The 20,351-nt window shown below is 40.0% G+C and overlaps 1 protein-coding gene across 3 annotated transcripts in view; it reads left to right on the top strand.

Moving 5' to 3' along the window:
- LMOD3 (leiomodin 3) overlaps positions 1–20,351 on the top strand; it is a 61,437-nt gene that overhangs the window by 36,626 nt on the left and 4,460 nt on the right. Inside the window, exons 2-4 of one of the 3 annotated variants that reach the window (XM_010350121.3) lie at positions 6,814–6,924; positions 7,387–7,703; positions 9,713–11,083. In XM_010350121.3, coding sequence (XP_010348423.2) covers positions 7,410–7,703; positions 9,713–11,083 — 1,665 coding nt within the window. In that variant the 5' untranslated portion in view covers positions 6,814–6,924; positions 7,387–7,409. Of the gene's footprint in view, positions 1–6,813; positions 6,925–7,218; positions 7,289–7,386; positions 7,704–9,712; positions 11,084–20,351 lie in introns of those variants that run through there. The other 2 variants (XM_010350120.3, XM_074404531.1) reach the window with 2 other exon arrangements.

Here is a 20,351-nt window from a genome sequence, read left to right as displayed (position 1 = left end):
GATATGTTTATTATCTTATATTTACAGATGAGGTAACCGAGAAGGAAGAAGTTGACTTGTCCCAAAGGGCACAGTTAAGGCATGGCAGAGTTGGTATCTGAAACAAGACATACTGAGTCTGAAGCTGTGCTTAACCAACTGAATTAAACTGCTTTTCCACTATTCATACAGAGCCAATGAGGCACAGGAGGGAGAAGGAACGTCCTGGTGTTCCCAGTCAATGGCACAACCAGGATTTGGATCCAGTCTGACTCCCAAGTCTTATCTTTGAAGCATCTTTCTTTACTGACTTCAAGTTATTACTTCAGGTTTTCAGATACAAAGACCAAATGAAGCAGATTTCAGATGTTTTGAAATGTCCACCATTTTGCAGAGTTTGGATATTTCTGTGGTTAAAAAATTAAGAGATTAGCTGCAAAAAATTTATATCACTAAAAAAGTATGCTAGGTGCCACTGATGCCATGATGAACAATCTTGTTTTCACAGAGTTACAGTCCCTAGGGGAAATATGGGTCAGTGAAATGGCAAGGGCAACACCATGGGGATAAGTGCCCAGCTCTAGGCAAGGACATCAGAGGAACACCTAGCTCAGTTTTCAAGGTCAGGGAGGACCTCCTAGAGGAGGGAACTTCAGAACTGGAAGATGCTGCATAAAACTTGGACATGACAGGGAGTTTCATCCCTTGGGGCCCTCAAATTGGTTGTATTTGAAATAGAAAGCATGAGATAGGGACAGAGAAACACAATTCAGAAAGGAAGCACAGGCTAGATCTTGAGGCCATGTCAGGAAATTCAGATTCATCCTTAGGCTATAGAAAATCACTGAAGGGACTTAAGTGGAAGAGTATATTAGAACTCCTTCACGCTGCAAGTCGTAAAAAGTCCTAATTCAACTTGAGCAAAAGATGAGGAAATCTGTAGGCTAGTACAACAGAAGAGACAGCCGTTTTTTCAAAATACAGAGGAGTATTCAGGCCAGGCGTGGTGGCTCATGCCTATAATTCTAGCACTTTGGGAGGTTGAAGCAGACAGATTGCTTCAGCTCAGGAGTTTGAGACCAGCCAGGGCAACATGGCAAAAACATGTGTCTAAAAAAAAAAAAAATGTTAACCCAGAGTAAAGGCTTGTTCCTATAGACTGAGCTACCTGGGGGTGTAGTGAAGAAGGATCACTTGAGTCCAGAAGTTAAAGGCTACAGTGAGCCATGTTTGTGCCACTGCACTCCAGCCTGGGTGACAAAGTGAAACTGTGTCTCAAAAAAAAGTATTCAGTGGAAACTCCCTCCTAAACCTGTCTTCTAGCCCCTCACTTCCCCTCCCCACTCCAGATAACCACACTTTAAGAACATACGCATTCTTGTGGATCCTGCCCTGCCAGGACATTTTTATGCATTATATATATATATGTAATGCATATATATATATGTAATGCGTATATATATATGTAATGCACATGTATATAATGCATATGTATGTATATGTAATGCATATGTATGTAATGCATGTATATGTAATGCATATGTATGAATGCATCTGTATGTAATGCATGTATATGTAATGCATATATATATAATGCATATGTATGTAATACATGTATATGTAATGCATATGTATAATGCATATGTATATGTAATGCATATATATGCTAGAAAAATGTATATAATTTTTCTATACAAATGTACATTATTACTATGAACCAGTGTCAATCTTTCACCAGAGATCAGTTATGATGTATGCAACTCTTTTTTCTAGTTTATTTTAAAATATTGTGTTAGAATTTCTCAATTGTAGAATTAGCCAGAAGTTATTATTATTTGGCATGGGCTTTTTCTCTGTCATTAAAATTTGGTATACTCCTTGCCAGGGGTAGGTGTGTGAAGCAGGGTATATGGAGATGTGGCAAAACACTGTAATCAGTGAAGATCAGAACTGTAGAAAGAAACATCGGAATTTCCTCAGCACACTTAATAAGCCTTATTTGTGTTTGACAAAACAAAATGTTCAGGGTGTCTGAGATCATCTAAACACTGAAATGGCCTCGCGTGTTAAGAGCTGTCAGGAGACTGGGGTCTTCACTAATTCTCCTGATTTTATTCTTGCCTGTTCCCTAATGCCTGTCCATTTTCCAGCCAGCAGCCAACGTGATCTTTTAGAAAAGTAAATCACCTCTTACTCCTGTGCTTAAAACTCTCCAGTGGTTTCCAGTGATGCTTAGAATGAAATCCAACTGACTCCAGGTCATAAAGACTTACCTGATCTAGCCCCCGCCTATGTTCCTATCCTTGCGTCCTCCTTGTACAACAGAGTTCAGTCATGTGTTGGGTCACCGCCTAGAGCAGCCCAAGATCTGCCCATCTGAAGGACTTTGCACTTTGTTCCCTCTAGGTAGATTGCCGTTCCCTCCTTTTCTATGGCTGATTTCATCCATTAGGTGTTACCTCCTCAGAGAGGCTTTTCCTGACTTTCCTAACCAAGGTAGGTCTCCCTGTGATTCTCTGAAACGCAGTGTTCATCTCCTTTCACAGCATTTGATGCAGCCAGCAATTATTTATTTGTTTACATCACTGGAAAGTGACTTTATCTTGACCCTTCTTGTAGTCCTAGTGCCTAGCACAGCGCGTGGCACAACCAGGTACTTGGCAAATACTGCGTAATAAATAAATGAGTGCAATGTGTCTTAAGCTTGCTGAGCCTGATCTGTAAAACTAGTGGCTTGCAGTAGCTCTGTGATTCTCACATTTAGTTACTCATCAGAATCACCTGGAGAGCTTTCAACAACAACAAAATACAGATTCCTGGGTCCGGTCCTGCATTGCTTCTGGGTGGGGTCCAAAGAGACAATATACTTAATAACTTCCCCTGAAGAATCTGATTCAAAGCCAGATAATCTGTGATGCCCTATCTGGCTCTGATAGTCCATCAATTATCCTACAGCTAGCTACATTCTTTTGATATTGTAGCTGGATTCTGATGTTAGAAGCTGTTGAGGTAGCAGCAGTGGAACATCATTAAGAGAAAGCACATCTAAATCTTCTCTGTGTCAAATGAGGCTAATTATACCAGCAAAACCCTCCCTGTCAGCATATGGATAAAATGCACAGTAGAAGCAGCTGGGAGAGATTTACCCACTTCCTAGGCTCATTCAGCAAGATGCAAGTCAGATGAAGGAGCGCTCCTTACAGAAATTCCTAAATCAGCTTGATCATCAAAAACATTTGATCACATTAAAACGAATGGAATTCATCAGAAAAGAATTTGAATCTAAAAGCTTACAAGCCACCCTTTAGATAATTTTCTTGGGGGAGCTTCATAGTTATATGCAAATGGTGGTTTTCTATTTTCTTTATACACAATTCCATCTAAAAGTCTCTCAGTTTCTTTCTGTAAAAGCAAGAAGATTTTCGAAAGCTCTTTTGCTTATTGGCATTAATATAATGATTTTTATTATGAAAATGGTTTTTTAAATGTACTATGTTATGTAAACATACTGCATTTTATTGCCTTTGTTTTTCTTTAAATGTTTCTACAGTTATCTATGAGTTATGAGAATAATACTATTTAACATTTATTGAGGGTTTACTCTGCCATGTACCATCCTACTATATAGATACAGATAAAAATAAAACCTCATTTAATTTTCTCAATAATTGCATATGGTAGACACTATCAGATATGGGCCAAGTTGCTCAGTATCACGTAAGTTACTCAGGAATGGAGCTGACACTGAAATCCAGGCAGACTGACTCCACAGCCCCCTCTTTTATATTTAGCTCTGTATTTCCCAAAGTATGAGTTATTTAAGGTTGAGGAATGTTGAGTTAAAAAAACTGGTTTCTTTAGTGTAGGATTTCTCAGTTTCTCAAAGCTAATTGTGCTTTACAAATATCTAAAACACAAATGCAGAATATAACATTTCCCAAGCCTCCCTGAACAAAACTCTTTTTTTGGTGGGGTGGGAGGGGCTGAGTCTCTTTAGATCATTGTTTGGCAAAGAAAAATCTATGAAATGATGGTCCACAACTCAGTGGTCTATCTCCCTGCCCACCGAGACTGAACTCTTCCCCTTTTATGGGGACTGAAAGGAAGACCTGCCAGGGCATAGTGGCTCCTACCTGTAATCCCAGCACTTTGGGAGGCCAAGTCAGCAGATCACCTGAGGACAGGGGTTCAAGAGCAGACTGATCAACATGGCAAAACCCCATCTCTACTAAAAATACAAAAATTAGCCAGGTGTGGTGTGCATGCCTGTGGTCTCAACCACTGGGAAGGCTGAGGCACAAGAATCACTTGAAGCCAGGAGGCGGAAGTTGCAGTGAGCCAAGATTGCACCACTGCACTCCAGCCTGGGTGATGGAGCTGAGACTTGGTCTCAAAAAAAAAAAAAAAAAAAAAAGGAAGAAGATTTGATAGGCGAGAGGCCAGGGATAAGTTGCCAGTACATACCTGTGTTCTTTGAAAATTCTCATTCGAGTAAATTGGAAATATCTTTCTAGGGCATTAATTACTTATGAAAAGTCTTTCAACCTGGGAGTGCTCAAGATAAAACACTGGGGTAGGAAGAAAATATTAGAACTTCCGTTTCAAACTCACATTTGGCTTGGTTTTTTTCTTTTTCACAAATTTTAACAGTAAAATATCCTTGGACAGATACATAAGAAACCAAAAACCGTCTATGGCCATACCACCCTGAATGTGCCCGATCTCATCTGATCGTGGAAGCTAAGCAGGGTTGGGTCTGGTTAATACTTGGATGGGAGAAACCAATAACCTTGCATACTTTTGGAGAAAGGAATGGGTTTTCTCAAGTTTCAAAGTTACATATATATGAAATGTTGGAATGGTAACATCTGTATTTGTTTCTTTGTTTGTTTGAGACGGAGTCTTGCTGTGCCACCCAGGCTGGAGCACAGTGGTGTGATCTCGGCTCACTGCAACCTCTGCCTCCCAGATTCAAGTGATTCTCTACCTTAGCCCCGTAGCTGGGACTACAGGTGCCTGCCACCATGCCTGGCTAGTTTTTGTATTTTTAGTAGAGATGGGGTTTTGCTATATTGGCCAGGCTGGTCTTGAACTCCTGACCTCAGGTGATCCACCTGCCTCAGCCTCCCAAAGTGCTGGGATTACAGGCGTGAGCCACCGTGCCCCACCAAGATGTATATTATTTGTAAACATTTAATATACATAGATTGGAGATGCGTTCTGGTAGGTTGGTGCAAAAGTAATTGTGGTTTTTGCTGTTACTTTTAATCTATACATATGAAAAACATTTAATTTTTTCATATTCTTTGACCCAGCAATTTCACTTTTTAGAATTTATTCAGTTTAAGGAAATAAACTTGTGTGTATACAACTTTTAGCTATAGGTGTATTTATTAAAGAACTATTTGTGCTTGTGAGAATTGAAAACATTCTAAATATCTGACAATTGAGGATTGGTTATATAAATTATATATAAAGGTGTGTATATATATATGCATCTATGTAAAGAATCCTAACAGAGAGAAGTCAAAAATTATTTAGTAGTAGAATACATAGTTGCCTAGAAAAAAAGAATCTTGAGTTTGTCAGTCAAAAAAACAAATGAAAAAAAAAATGATGAGTTTGTATGCCTGAAAGAAAGGACTAGAATGAAAAACCAAAATGTTAATAGTGGTAGCTTCACAGTGAGGTAAGGGGAAAATTTTATTCTCAGTTTTCCTATGTTATCCTAACTCTTGTACAATGAATGTATATTTCTGAATAAGAATATATTCATGGGCCAGGCATGGTGGCTCATGCCTGAAATCCCAGCACTTTGGGAAGCCAAGGCAGGCGAATTGCTTGAACTTAGGAATTCGAGACCAGCCTGAGCAACATGGTGAAACCCTGTCTCTGCAGAAAAGACAAAAATTAGCTGGGTGTAGTGGTGCATGCCTGTGGTCCCAGCTAGTCAGGAGGCTTGAGCCTGGGAAGCAGAGGTTGCAGTAAGCTGAGATCATACTACTGCACTCCAGCCTGGGTGACAGAGCCAGACCCTGTCTCAATAAATAAATAAATAAATATATATATATATATATATATATATATATATACACACACACACACACACACACACACACACACACATCCATATACACACACATATATACATGATAAAACATATATTCTTGTACCCTTTGTCACACAAATAATAGCATGCAATACACACTATTTTGTACCTTGCTATATTGCATAACCTTGTACACGTTATGTCACCCATGTAAGAGTATATCTGGAGGATACATTTCTCAAAGTGGAATTGCTGGGTCAATGGAAATGAACATTTGTAATTTGGACAAATGTTGCATATTGCCCCTTCAGGGTTTGAAAAAAAAATTATTTTCGTGAGACAGAGTCTTGCTCTGTTGCCAGGCGCCAGGCTGGAGTGCGGTGTCACTATCTCGGCTCACGGCAACCTCCGCCTCCTGGGTTCAAGCAATTCTCCTGCCTCAGCCTCCTGAGTAGCTGGGACTACAGGTGCATGCCATCATGCCCAGCTAAGAAAAAAAAATTTTTCTTATGGTTTCTTCTAGTACCATAGGTAGTCTGGGTTTCTTTTTTAACATTTCACGTTAGATCCATTTTCATTGATCTTGGGTTAATGGATGCTTAATAAGAAAAACAATTTCAAATAGTAAACTCCTCACTTATAGTGGAAATTCAAGTGCTGGCTGTCCCCATCTGTTAGATCACAGGATCTAGATGCAAATAGGACATCTTGCAAAGGTTCAGCTTACACAGAGGATGAGTGACATAGCAAGACGTGTGCTCCACTGTGCACCACTTTGTTTCCAGAGTCACCTTGTAGTGAGGAGGCAGTCCCTAAGAGCTTGATTTCTACCTTCAAGTGAATTCTTCACTTCAAAAGAACTCAGGTTTCTGGTTGGATTTCCCTTCTGAAATATTGTAAGTTGTTTTAATATTTAAATAAAAATAAGTGGGACCCCCCTGGAGTATTGGGGCATGTAGGTATGAGCTGCATGAATTTGTGTATAGCAGTATAACAGCATATACAAAAAGAATTAATTTTATTCCTGCAGAGGTTCTGTAGTCTCTGTTAGTCTCTGGTGAACACAGCAGCTGTACTGAAATGTCAGATGGATTTGCACAGCTGACTCAAGTTACCAAAAAGAGAGCAGCATAGTAGTTCCATAAATTGACCCCATCCAGCCAAGCCCTACTTAATATAGATCCAGCAAGAGCTTAGCTGTGATCACTCCTAGCTGCTCAGCAAACCACCGAGGTTCCTGGGAAAATAAATATCTCAAGGGTGTGTTGACTTGGGACACTTGTTAACTGGGGAACCTTCTTAAGACTTTTTTTTTTCTTTCTTTTAAAAAATCATCTTTGATTATTCTTCTTTTCTAGTAAAAAAAAATTCAGAAAAAATAATGTCAGAGCACAGCAGGAATTCAGATCAAGAAGAACTTCTCGATGAGGAGATTAATGAAGATGAAATCTTGGCCAGCTTGTCTGCTGAAGAACTGAAAGAACTTCAGTCGGAAATGGAAGTCATGGCCCCTGACCCCAGCCTTCCTGTGGGAATGATTCAGAAAGATCAAACTGACAAGCCGCCGACAGGAAACTTCGATCATAAATCTCTTGTTGATTATATGTATTGGGAAAAGGCATCCAGGCGCATGTTGGAAGATGAACGAGTTCCTGTCACCTTTGTGAAATCCGAGGTAACCAGAGATTTGTATACAACAGAGAAATGGCTGCCTGGGATGGGCTGTTAGGTATCCCTGCTGTAACTGTGATTTCTCAAGACTCCAGAGTTTGGTTCTGCTTCGTTTTTGCCATGTCTAGATTAAACCATAATATTTAATCCTACTCCAGACTGGAACTTTCTGAAACACTTACATGTAGATTTACAAGGGAAAAATTAGGTAATTTCTTGCAAATGTCTCTCTTTAAAAATTGCTATCAGGTTTGCTGTGTCAGAAAGCCTGTGTTCTATAGCCACAATATTTAGTGGCTTCACTCATAAGCCAGAGACAGTTGTACTTAACACTCTTTTTTTTTTAATTGCAGGCCCCTTTGAGAAAGTAATGACAGGTCTGTAGCCTCTCTCTCTGGCACATCCAAACATACACAATGTTTCACACACACTGTCAAACATTTCACAGTTCTTCTCAAGTCTGACCACGTACCCTTCAATTAAATCCAGTCGAATAATCAGATAATGGCTTACATTCTCACCATATATTGGCTGTCAGTGATGACATTTAGAAATTGATGGTTAGTAAGTGGTGTTGAAGCTAGTTCTTTCTTTGCTTTCTAAAATCTAAAAGCTAGAATTGTTGATTCTGCAAACATACTGTGCATGAGCATAATTTTTTTAAATGTTCCACTTGAAAATGACTTAACAGAAAGGACAGAGTTACCTCCTAGGTAAAGTGTCTTTAGGTTATGCTTGTTGGTAAAGATGCATCTTGTCAAATTACTCTCACGCTGGCTATAATTAAGGAAAGTTGTCAATTTGTTTTACAGTCGGGAGAGTTTAAACATGTACTAAGATTGAAAAGAAACAGCCGGATTGCTCAGGTTAGAGTTCAAGGTACAATTTGCAGATATTTTACATCTGGAGGTCAGTGGATTAAAAGCCAATTCTATGTGAATGCCAGTTGCAGGGGGTAAAAATGAGTACTTAGAACATTTTTTCCCTTCCTCTAATATAACCTAAACCGCTTGATGGTTGGCTCCCCCTTCTGGTCAAGATGAGAAATGCAGTGATGAAGAAGGGTGGTTAAGGTGACTTGCCACTGTCTCTTCTGACCTATGTCATGAGCATAAAGTTTTTGCTCAGATAAACCTGTGTCTCAGCTTGCTGTACTAGCTTTCAAAAATAACATCTATTAGGCACACATGTTGTATAGAAAAGCATTATAATTGATGTGCAAGAATCTAACGAACATTATTGATAAAAGACCCATTTTATTTCCCAGACTAAGCAATTATTTCTCAATGTCTGCATAATCCTGTTTTATTTTACAGCTGGCTCTGGTTCCTAGGTACTTTCTTTCAAAAGAAACGGGTTGTAAACTTGTCCTAGAATAGCCATGGCAGTTTTCAAAGAACCGAGGAAATCAAAATTGAGGCTTTAAATATATATACATATATGTGTGTGTATATATACATATTTAAACCAAGTTGAATAACCAGAATACTTATATACACACAAACACACACACACACACACACACACACACACACATATATATTCCAGAACGTCAAATCTAATTTCCCATGCATTATGTTATGTTCTCAGAGGAAGTTTATGTACATTCTATACTAGATTAGTGGGCATTGTTGGAATGTTCATTTTAGGGAAATAATTTCCTTATTCTAATATTTTGTATTTATAATATATTGGAATAATAAGGAAATTATTGCCCTAACTCAGGACTGTTGAGTATTAGATGCCTATTTGGTATTTACAAAATCAAAACTTTAATGTATCAATGAACAATTCTATCATGTTTTTGAAACCATTTTTAACTGCTTCTGGAGTTAAACACCATTAAAAATACAGAATATTAAAACAAAATTTATAAAGGTTTCATTTTAATATATGAGATGGGATAAACACAGCTACTTTAAAAAAGCATTTTTATTATCTCCACTAGCTGATGCTCTATGTCATATTTCTTCATTTGCTATGTATTCTCACCCTCATAAACCTCTCTTGTAGGAAAAGACTCAAGAGCATGAAGAAATAGACAAAGGTAATAAAAACATGGCCCAGTATTTAAAAGAAAAGCTCAATAGTGAAATAGTTGCAAATAAAAGAGGATCAAAGTGCAGCAGCAATGTCCAAGAAACAGATGATGAAGAAGATGATGAAGAAGAAGAAGAAGATGATGGTGATGATGACGACGAAGGAGAAGATGATGGCGAAGAGAGTGAAAAAACCAACAGAGAAGAGGAAGGCAAAGCAAAGGGACCAATTAGAAACTGTGAGAACAGCTGCCAGCAGGTAACTGATAAAGCATTTGAAGAACAGAGAGACAGACCAGGGGCCCGAAATCAAAGTGAGAAAAAAATATCAAAATTAGATCCTAAGAAGTTAGCTCTAGATACCAGCTTTTTGAAAGTAAGTGCAAGGCCTTCAGGAAATCAGACAGACCTGGATGGAAGCTTGAGAAGAGTTAGACAAAATGATCCTGACATGAAGGAACTCAACCTGAACAACATTGAAAACATCCCCAAAGAAATGTTACTGGACTTTGTCAACGCAATGAAGAAAAACAAGCACATCAAAACGTTCAGTTTAGCCAATGTGGGTGCAGATGAGAATGTAGCATTTGCCTTGGCTAACATGTTGCGTGAAAATAGAAGCATCACCACTCTCAACATCGAGTCCAATTTTATCACAGGTAAAGGGATTGTGGCCATCATGAGATGTCTCCAGTTTAATGAGACACTAACGGAGCTTCGGTTTCACAACCAGAGGCACATGTTGGGTCATCATGCCGAAATGGAAATAGCCAGGCTTTTAAAGGCAAACAGCACTCTCCTGAAGATGGGCTACCATTTTGAGCTTCCAGGTCCCAGAATGGTGGTCACTAATCTGCTCACCAGGAATCAGGATAAACAAAGGCAGAAAAGACAGGAAGAGCAGAAACAGCAGCAACTCAAGGAACAGAAGAAGCTGATAGCCATGTTAGAGAATGGATTGGGGCTGCCCCATGGGATGTGGGAGATGTTGGGAGGACCCATGCCAGATTCCAGAATGCAGGAGTTCTTCCAGCCACCGCCGCCTCGGCCTCCCAACCCCCAAAGCGTCCCCTTTAGTCAACGCAGTGAAATGATGCAAAAGCCATCACAGGCCCCGAAATACAGGACAGACCCTGACTCCTTCCGGGTGGTGAAGCTAAAGAGAATCCAGCGCAAATCTCGGATGCCAGAAGCCAGAGAATCACCCGAGAAAACCAACCTCAAAGATGTCATCAAAACACTCAAGCCGGTGCCGAGAAACAGGCCACCCCCATTGGTGGAAATCACTCCCAGAGATCAGCTGCTAAATGACATTCGTCACAGCAATGTTGCTTATCTTAAACCTGTAAGTAGAAAGAGAAATGATGACTGAGCACCCCCCATAGTAAATGCTTCCTAGCTCTATTCCCTATTTGCTTTAACACAAGGGGATATCCATTAATTGGGACCAACTGGAAGAAGCCAATGAGCATTACCAATAGAACTAAATTACTGTTATCCCTAAGGATGTACACCTATAGCACCCGTATATACGTACATCTGTATGACCTCTGGAACAAAATTAGCAGCTAATATTAGGGAGCATTTACTATAGGCTGGAGTCATTATATAAATTAACTCATGGAATCATCTTACCAACTTTATGAGGTAGGTGCTGTTATTCTCCTCATTTAATAAAAAGGAGACTGAGGTTTAGAGAATTTAGTAACGTGCGAAGGAGATACAGCTAAGAAGTGGTAGAGCTGACATTGAAACCCAGTTCTGAGTCCAGAGTCAAGCTTTAATTCACCTGATTCTCTTGACCTCTTCAAGTACATATTCAAAACAACACCATTCCAGCCACAACGGAGCTATCACTCAGAGATTCCCCAAGAACCTACAGTGAGGAATAAATAAGAATGAGGCCAAATTGGGCCAGTTGTTTGTAGACAATTGAATGCTTCCAAAATACTTGGAAACAGTTCTTTTTAGTAGGTGAGGAGAGACTGTCTGAAATTATATTTGTACTGCTCTCCTTTTAGGCAGATAAATGATGAACTTCAGGTTGGTATCACCGTGAATTCATGGAATTTTAAAATTACTATGATTTCAGTTTAATATTTACCATGATTCACTATTACTCCTAAGTGGAGAAGTTCTTTTCCTTGCAATTTAAGTTGCAAAAATGAAAATGTTTTGGTCATTATTATGATGGTATTTATTGAGGTTGAAAGACGTGTTCAGTGGCCACAGGTGATTGATAATTAACCATATTATTTTAAAATCTCGTGTAATAATAGCCATGAGATTATGCTGTCAGAACAGTCAATATATAATTTTATTATACAGATACATGTTTTTTCAAGACATGTTGAATTTTTATGCATGCTTGCTCTTTTTCTCCTTTAAAGTGCTTTACATTCTGAAATAATTGCTAACTCTTTCACATATGTACATATGTATGGTCCTTATTCCCAACTCCTAGAATGGAGAATTATCAACAGCCCATTCTTCTAAATCAAAGCTGACTCTCATCCATGATTTAGAGAGGCTCTGATTCTTCCTGGAGCAGTGTCCAGGGTGAGAATGCTAGAGGTCACATGAGGTCAGGCAACGGTACTTTGCCTGCCCTTGGGCACATCATCAAGACTTTCTGCACCTGCTCTTCTCTGGACAGCTGGAACTCCCCTAGGAGTGAATTGGGATGTCGTTTGAGAGAAGCTAACTCTACCACTTTCCTGGTAACTAGTCACTGGCAAAGAAAATTCAAGTCACCTTGGTGGTTGTGCAGTCAGAAAAGAACAGTCTTAAAAGAATGATGAGAGATCTTTTAAAAAACTCGTGTTAAAGGTGGCATGTAGGTTCATAGTAGAAGAGGGATGAAGTTCAAAGGAGCGTCTGAACCAACTCCCTGACTTCTGAGTGTTCTGCTGAGCAAATCCATTTTCCCTGGGTCTATTCCATTCTATCCATTCACTTATTTGTTAATCTAACAAATGTATATGTCAGGCATGATGAGAAGGATTGGGGATATAGTGGTGAGTAAGTCAGGTTCAGTCTCGACCTCACACAGAGCTTACAGTGTAGGTTTAATTTTTTTAGCCCCTTTTACTCAACTGAGAACACTGCAGTTTGGGGTCTAGAGTCTAAAGAAAAAGACATTAAAATAAATTCATGACAATAATTGCAAGAATAGGGCCGGGCACGGTGTCTCAAGCCTGTAATCCCAGCACTTTGGGAGGCTGAGGCGGGTGGATCACGAGGTCAAGAGATCGAGACCATCCTGGTCAACATGGTGAAACCCCGTCTCTACTAAAAATACAAAAAATTAGCTGGGCATGGTGGCACGTGCCTGTAATCCCAGCTACTCAGGAGGCTGAGGCAGGAGAATTGCCTGAACCCAGGAGGCAGAGGTTGCGGTGAGCCGAGATCGTGCCATTGCACTCCAGCCTGGGTAACAAGAGTGAAACTCCGTCTCAAAAAAAAAAAAAAAAAAAAAAAAAAAAAAAAAAAATATATATATATATATATATATATATATATATATATAAAATAATAATTGCAAGAATAAAACACCCCACCAAGCACAGCATTTTTTTCATATTTTAACCAATTTAAAACTGCTACTAATTTTAAGTGTGGTGGTGGTGGTGGTTTAAAAAAAAAATCTAAGAAAAACATGCTGCAACCTGAACTCTGACATGCTTTTTAAATGACAGTCTTTCATATCACCCTCTGCTTTGAAATGGCCTCATTTATTCTGAAGGATTGGCAACTTCTCCTGCCTTCAGTTGCCTGGCTTAACCTGTGACAGGCATCTGTTTGCCTGTATCGCAGTTATGAAATGTCACACAACTTCATCTGTTTGGTCCTGGAAAACACTTTGGCAAGAAAAATACGAAAATCCCTCGTTGCACTAATGAAAATTTGCTTCACTAATACCAATTTGCTTCCCAGTGCTCTGTTTCTGTGCCTTTCTGCTTGTATAATAGATTTCTGTTTTAAAGCCAAAACATAGTATAATCTTTAAAAAGATATTTTAATTTTTTTATTTTTATTTTGAGGTCATGTCATGTTAGGCTTACAGAAGCTCAAAAGTTGTACAGAAATTTCTTGCATACCCATCTCACTTTACCACATTTGCTTTATTTTTCTTTAAAAGCTATTTTAAGAGGCAATACATCTGTGTGTGTGGTACTAAGAGCACATGACTCAGTGGAGGTAATGATAGTATGAATAGCTATGATGTGTTCACACTTGGGTCTGCAGCCAACTATTGTGAAACACCACCAATTTTAAGATGCATTCCAATCTCAGAGCTGTTGAAATGTCCCAGCATTTACATCTTGTACTTGAAATACAGTGAACACTATGAATGGTAATGTCACAAAATCCCAGTAGAAAGGGATAAAACTAGCAAATGAGATAAGATGATGATCACTTGATCACTTGATGGAGGTGAAATGAAGGGTTTTGGGGGTTTGGGACAGATGCCCTCCAAATCCCTGGATTTTCAAGAATGAGGTTAAAATTAAAACAATCTTGGTGTGTGTGTGTGTGTGTGTGTGTGTGTGTGTGTGTGATGTTCCTAACAAGAACATTGTTCAGAAACAAATTTTTTCTTAGAAAAGTTTTGTTTGTTTGTGTTTTTGTTTTTGAGATGGGGTCTCACTCTATCACCAGGCTGGAGTACAGTGGCTCAATTACAGCTCACTGCAGCCTCAACCTCCAGGGCTCAAGTGATCCTCCCACTTAAGACTCCTGAGTAGCTGGGACCACAAATACATGCCACTACACCTGGCTAATTTTTTTTTATTATCGTACTGAGATGAGTTCTCAGTATATTTTCCAGGCTGGTCTCAAACTCTTGAGCTCAAGTGATCCTCTCTCTTCAACCTCCCAAAGTGCTGGGATTACAGGTGTCAGCCACTGTGCGGAACAGAAAAAAAAATTTAAATTGTGGTTACTGGCTGGGAGCAGTGGTTCACACCTGTAATCTCAACTCTTTGCGGGGGCCAAGGCAGGGGGGTTGCTTGAGCCCAGGAATTCAAGGTCAACATGAGCAACAAAACCAAGTAAGATCCTGTTTCTACAAAAAAATTTATAAGTTAGCTTGGTGTGATGGCACACACCTGTGGTACCAGCTGCACGGGAGGCTGAGGCAGGAGGATCACTTGAGCCCAGGAATTCAAGGCTGCAGTGAGCAGAGATCAAGCCACTGCACTCCAGCCTGGGTGACAGAGCAAGGTCTCAAAAAAAAAAATCTTTTTAAAATACATTTTAATGCTTATTCTCTCCTCACCCCATGCTTCTGGCCTGGGATACCTGAAATGAAGTTGCTGGCAAAAAAAAATAAAGGAAAACCCATATACTTGCTTTGCTCAAATGCTTCCTCCACTAGGAAATTACCCATTCAATTCAGTTTAAGAGAAATTTACTCTGTGAGCCAGGTACTGAAAACTGGTAAAGCACGAGGTCAAATCTGCAGGCCTGCATTATTTGACCTGGGTATCACTGCGTACGTTTTTGAACGTCACATGGCACCACTTGGAACATCAGATCTGGCCACACTGCCCTTGCATGGAAACAAATCAGCTGTCTCTGTGCATTGATTTCACCCTTGAGAATGCTCATGGACTCCTTTTTTTAATTTTTAATTTTTTTATATTTTCTCTTTTTGTTTTTTTGTTTTTGTTTTGCTCATGGACTCTCTGGTTTTGCTCTTTTGCCCTTACTGCCGTGCGCCTGGCATGCTTTCCTCATTTACATGACTTATTTGGCTTCTGTAAAATTTTTTAGTTTGCTCTTGTTGTTTTTAGCTATGTTTCTAAAAAAATCTTTGTCTTATCTCACAAGCTGAATGTATTAGATAATGAGTGAATAATTTCCCTTTGAGCTAATAAGGCTGAGTCAGTATGATAGCACAAAGGGATTAGGCTGGATAGGCCTATCCCTCCCTGACAAATGCATGATATTCTTTCATCTTCAAAAATGTTGTGGTCTGCTCACTCCTACCGTCTCAAATCAGTATTTGTACTTTTCACTGAGATAAAATCCCATTTGCAGCAACTGTTTAATTCACCGAGGCCAGCTGCATTTTTTGTCCTATCCAAGCTTCTGTGCCAATCACACAAGATAACTATTTTAACATTCAGTTTCACTTCAGGCTTACTCATGTTTATCTGGACTGCTCCCATCCAGTTGACTAAAGCCATTGCTATATTTTCCTTCAGAAAGACTTCAGTTATAATAATATGGGCAGCTTTAGTTCATCAAAAGACTCCACGACACATTTGGAGTTGTTAGGATTACAGAGTTGAAGTTTACAAACCCTTGAGCACTCATCTTCGTCACTGGGCATTTCTTCTTTGCCACATTTATAAGATCTTCTTTCTCTTTAACCAGGTTCTCTAGAGTCTTTTTGTAATTTTCTCCTCTTTCCCATCACGTCATAAGAAATTCCTCTTTCTCTTGTCAGGTAAGCTAGAAGAATCCCCAAATCTTCCTTTCCCTTTAGATCACTCAGGGTTTTTTTCTTAGATATTCGATCTGTCTTCAAACCAAACTGCTCATTTTTAGGCCTAGGGGTTGTTTCTGGTTCCCAGTTTTCTGGCTTATCTCCATTCTGTCATGCATTTAGGTCTAAAACTCCGGGGTTATCTTCAACTCCTTTTTTTCCTTCCACCCCTGCTCCCCATTTTTGGGGCTTCCAATAAACCAGGATGATCTGTAAGAGCCAAGGCCAAACATAGATCATAGCTTTGGAAATGTTATGATTCTTATAAAGGGAACCTCCACAGGAAAAAAAGCAATGTAGCATTTCAAGCTTATCCCGCAAGAGCACATATAAACCAGGAATTATATAAACCAGAATTGCTTGCTCTTAATATGTAGTGGGAAAAAATGTTTTTTATATACTTTTCTAAAGTCCATATAGTGATTCTCAAATGTTATTGTGGATCAAAATGACCTAAAGGGCTAAATACAGATTACTGAGCTCACCGACAGAGTCTCTGATTCAGTAGGTTATGGATGAGACCTAAGAATTTGCATTTCTGACAAATTCCCTGGTAATGCTGCTGCTGCTTATTCCAGGACCACATTTGACAACCATGACCCTGTGACATCCATGGTAAACCGTGTCTGCTGCTGTCTTCCCTGAAGGGCCTTGCTTTCCTGCCTCCATAGCACCCTTTGCCTCAAATTTCCTTTTCTTCTATCTCTGGCTGTAGGAATCTATCCAGTTTCCAAGGCTTGACTCAAATGCTATTTCTTGCACACAATAAAACATCAGGAGTGCTCTGCCTGTGTATTTCCATTACTCTTTGTTCACACCTCTTTTATAGCACCTCCCACATTCTTCTCCAGGTTCACAGCCCCTCTGCTCACAGTGTACTCTCCTACAGGATTCTGAGTTCTTCAAAGCAGGTCTTGCACATTTCTATCCTGGACACCCACTGAGGTGTTGGTCCAGAGTAGGAACTTAATACAGGCACGCCAAATTAAATAGCCTGTGCTGAAACCAATCCTCCTACCCTGCCCTGCCTTCCAGCCTCTGAGTGTATGCATATGTGAGCACTGTGTAATGCTACACACACACACATACACACACACAAGCACACTAAACATACTTTCTTCAGAAACTAACAAGTGAAGGAGAAAAAAGCTCCCTAGCAACAACAGAAGTTGATTCTCTTTGTTTTATATTTTTATAGCATATCTAGCTATTTTTATGATTTCTATCTTTTGTATTCTGCCTAGAAATGGCTTCTTCAAAAACAAAATATGTGCTTGTCTTTTCTTGCAGCTTTTATAGTTTTTGATTTTCTAAAAATATTTGATATGGATAAATTAAAGGGTTAATTTTTAAAGTAGAAAGCAAAAAGGCTATTTTATTATTTCTTTTCCAAATAATTAACTGGTAATCATTTAGTCACTCACTTCTCTTTTCCCCAGTGATCTGAACTACCAGCTTGGTCATATTTTAAATATGTAAATATGTGTTTGGGTTTACTATGCTGGGTCAGCGCCACATTTTCTTTTAAAAATATTATCTTGGGCTGGGCACAGTGGCTCATGCTTGTAATACCAGTACTTTGGGAGATCAAGGCAAGAGCATCGCTTGAGGCCAGAAGGTCCTGGCTGAGTTGAGTTACCATTGCACCACTGCCCTCCAGCTTGGGCAACAGAGTGAGGTCCCCATCTCTCTAATTTAAAAAAATTTTTAATTTAAAATATTATTTTGCAACGCTTCTATGCATATAGAAGCAAATACAGGGAATTACTTATATAAAACGCTTCTTTTTCCATTCCATAATACAAAGAATGTACTGTTTTAACTACTTATTGCAGCTTTAAAGTTCTTTTAAATACCTTGCTCATGGTTTCTCTTAACTACTGCTGTTCTCCGTGGGAGAGCCCTACTGGGTTGCGGTCACACCCCTCTCAAAGCTTGGCACAAGGGAGGTAGAGGGTCAGAAGCACATGGAAGTCCCCTTGGCTTGAAGACTGGCAGGCAGCAGCACATCAAAGGTCCTCTCTGGTGGGCAGGACACTGGGAAAACATTCCTAGCCAAAGGTGGTGGGCCAAGAACTGGCTGCAACAGGAGCCATAGCAGATGACCGAAATGGTTCATCACACTGGCAGGCGGACATAAGCAATATAGGTAGAAACATTCCTAGTCATTATTACACAAACTCTGAGTGTCCCCTGGGCATCGTCAGTGTCCTCTGGAAGATACATGCGTGGCGGATGAGTCACTTTCCTAAGATATAATGCCTCTTGAAACCCTTTAAAAACTTGTCTTGCCTTTAAGGTTTTCCTGTGAGACAGAAGTATGAAGTGGGTTTGCAGTGTTGGACTTCTGTTGTTCTTTTGTAATTTTTTGTTTTCTTTTCATCCTGGGGGTGCTTTCAAAAGCATATATATGCATGCGTGTGTGTGTATTATATATATATGTATACTTTTTTTTTTTTTTGAGACAGTCTCACTCTGTCACCCAGGTTGGAGTACAGTGGCTCCATCCCAGCTCAAGGCAACTTCTGCCTCCCAGGTTCAAGCAATTCTCCTACCTCAGCCTCCCAAGTAGCTGGGACTACAGGCATGAATCACCATGCCCAGTTAATTTTTATATTTTCAGTTAAGACGGGGTTTCACCATTCTGGCCAGGCTTGTCTCGAACTCCTGATCTCCAGTTATCTGCCCGCCTCAGCCTCCCAAAGTGCTAAGATTACAGGCATGAGCCACTGCACCCAGACTTGTTATAAAACTTTTTTAAGAAAATCAGGCAGCTGAGTGCGGTGGCTGATACTTGTAATCCCACCACTTTGGGAGGCAGAGATGGACCAATTGCCTGAGGTCAGGAGTTCAAGATAAGCCTGGCCAACATGGTGAAACCCCATCTTTACTGAAAATATAAAAATCAGCTGGGCCTGGTGGCGCATACCTGTAGTCCCAGCTACTTGGGAAGCAGAGGCAGGAGAATTGCTTGAACCCAGGAGGTGGAGGTTGTCTTGAGCCAGTATCGAGCCACTGCACTCCAGCCTGAGGGACAGAGTAAGACGCTGCCTAAAGAAAAAAAAAATCCCAACAAATGAGGTGGGTCTCATTTTGTTGCTCAAACTGGTTTTGAACTCTTGGCCTCAAGTAATTCTCCCACCTCAGCTTCCTGAGTAGCCAGGATTACTTACAGTTGCATACCATCATGCCTGGCTTTTTTTTTTTTTTTTTTCATTTTTAAATATTTCTAACCATCAGATTCGGTGCATGCTTTAAAGAGGAAAGGGTTGTTTTTAAAAAAAACATGTATTTTGCCAGTGTGGTGGCTCACGCCTGTAATCCAAGCACTTTGGGAGGCTGAGGCGGGTGGATCACTGAGGTCAGGAGTTCAAGACCAGCCTGACCAACACGGTGAAACCCTATCTCTATTAAAAACACAAAAATTAGCTGAGTGTGGTGGCGTGCACCTGTAATCCCAGCTACTTGGGTGACTGAGGCCGGAGAATCATTTGAACCTGGGAGGCAGAAGCTGAGTTCCATTGAGCTGAGATCAGGCCAGTGCACTCCAGCCTGGGTGACAGAGCAAGACTCTGTCTCAAAAATAAATAAAAATTTAAGAATATATTTTATATTCTTATAGTGATGTTTTTACCAGCAGTATATAATAATGAGCACTGAAATCAGGCAGACCTGGTTCAAATCCTGCTTTGCCATTTTCTAGCTGTGTGATCTTAGGCAAGTAACTTTCTTCTCTGAGCTGTTCCCCTCCTTACAAGGCTTTTGTAGGATGTAATGAGATAATCTTTTAAAAATAAGTGTTAGGCTGGGGGCAGTGGCCTCATGCCTGTAAATCCCAGCACTTTGGGAGTCCAAGGCAGGTGAATCACCTGAGGCCAGGAGTTTGAGACCAGGCAGGTCAACATCGTAAAACCCCCTCTCTACTAAAAATAGAAAAATTAGCTGGGCATGGTGGCACATGCCTGTAATCTCAGCCACTTGGGAGGCTGAGGCAGGAGAATTGCTTAAACTCGGGAGATGGAGGTTGCAGTGAGCCAAGATGGTGCCATTGCAGTTAACATAGGTTACTCACTTGTATAATAGCCTTATAGATTAGATACTGTTATTGTCATTTTAC

The sequence above is a fragment of the Saimiri boliviensis genome, chromosome 8, assembly GCF_048565385.1.
Source record: "Saimiri boliviensis isolate mSaiBol1 chromosome 8, mSaiBol1.pri, whole genome shotgun sequence".
Lineage (NCBI taxonomy): Eukaryota > Metazoa > Chordata > Mammalia > Primates > Cebidae > Saimiri > Saimiri boliviensis.
The sequence above is the reverse complement of the archived record's forward strand: the minus strand, read 5'-3'. Positions and strand labels throughout refer to the sequence as shown.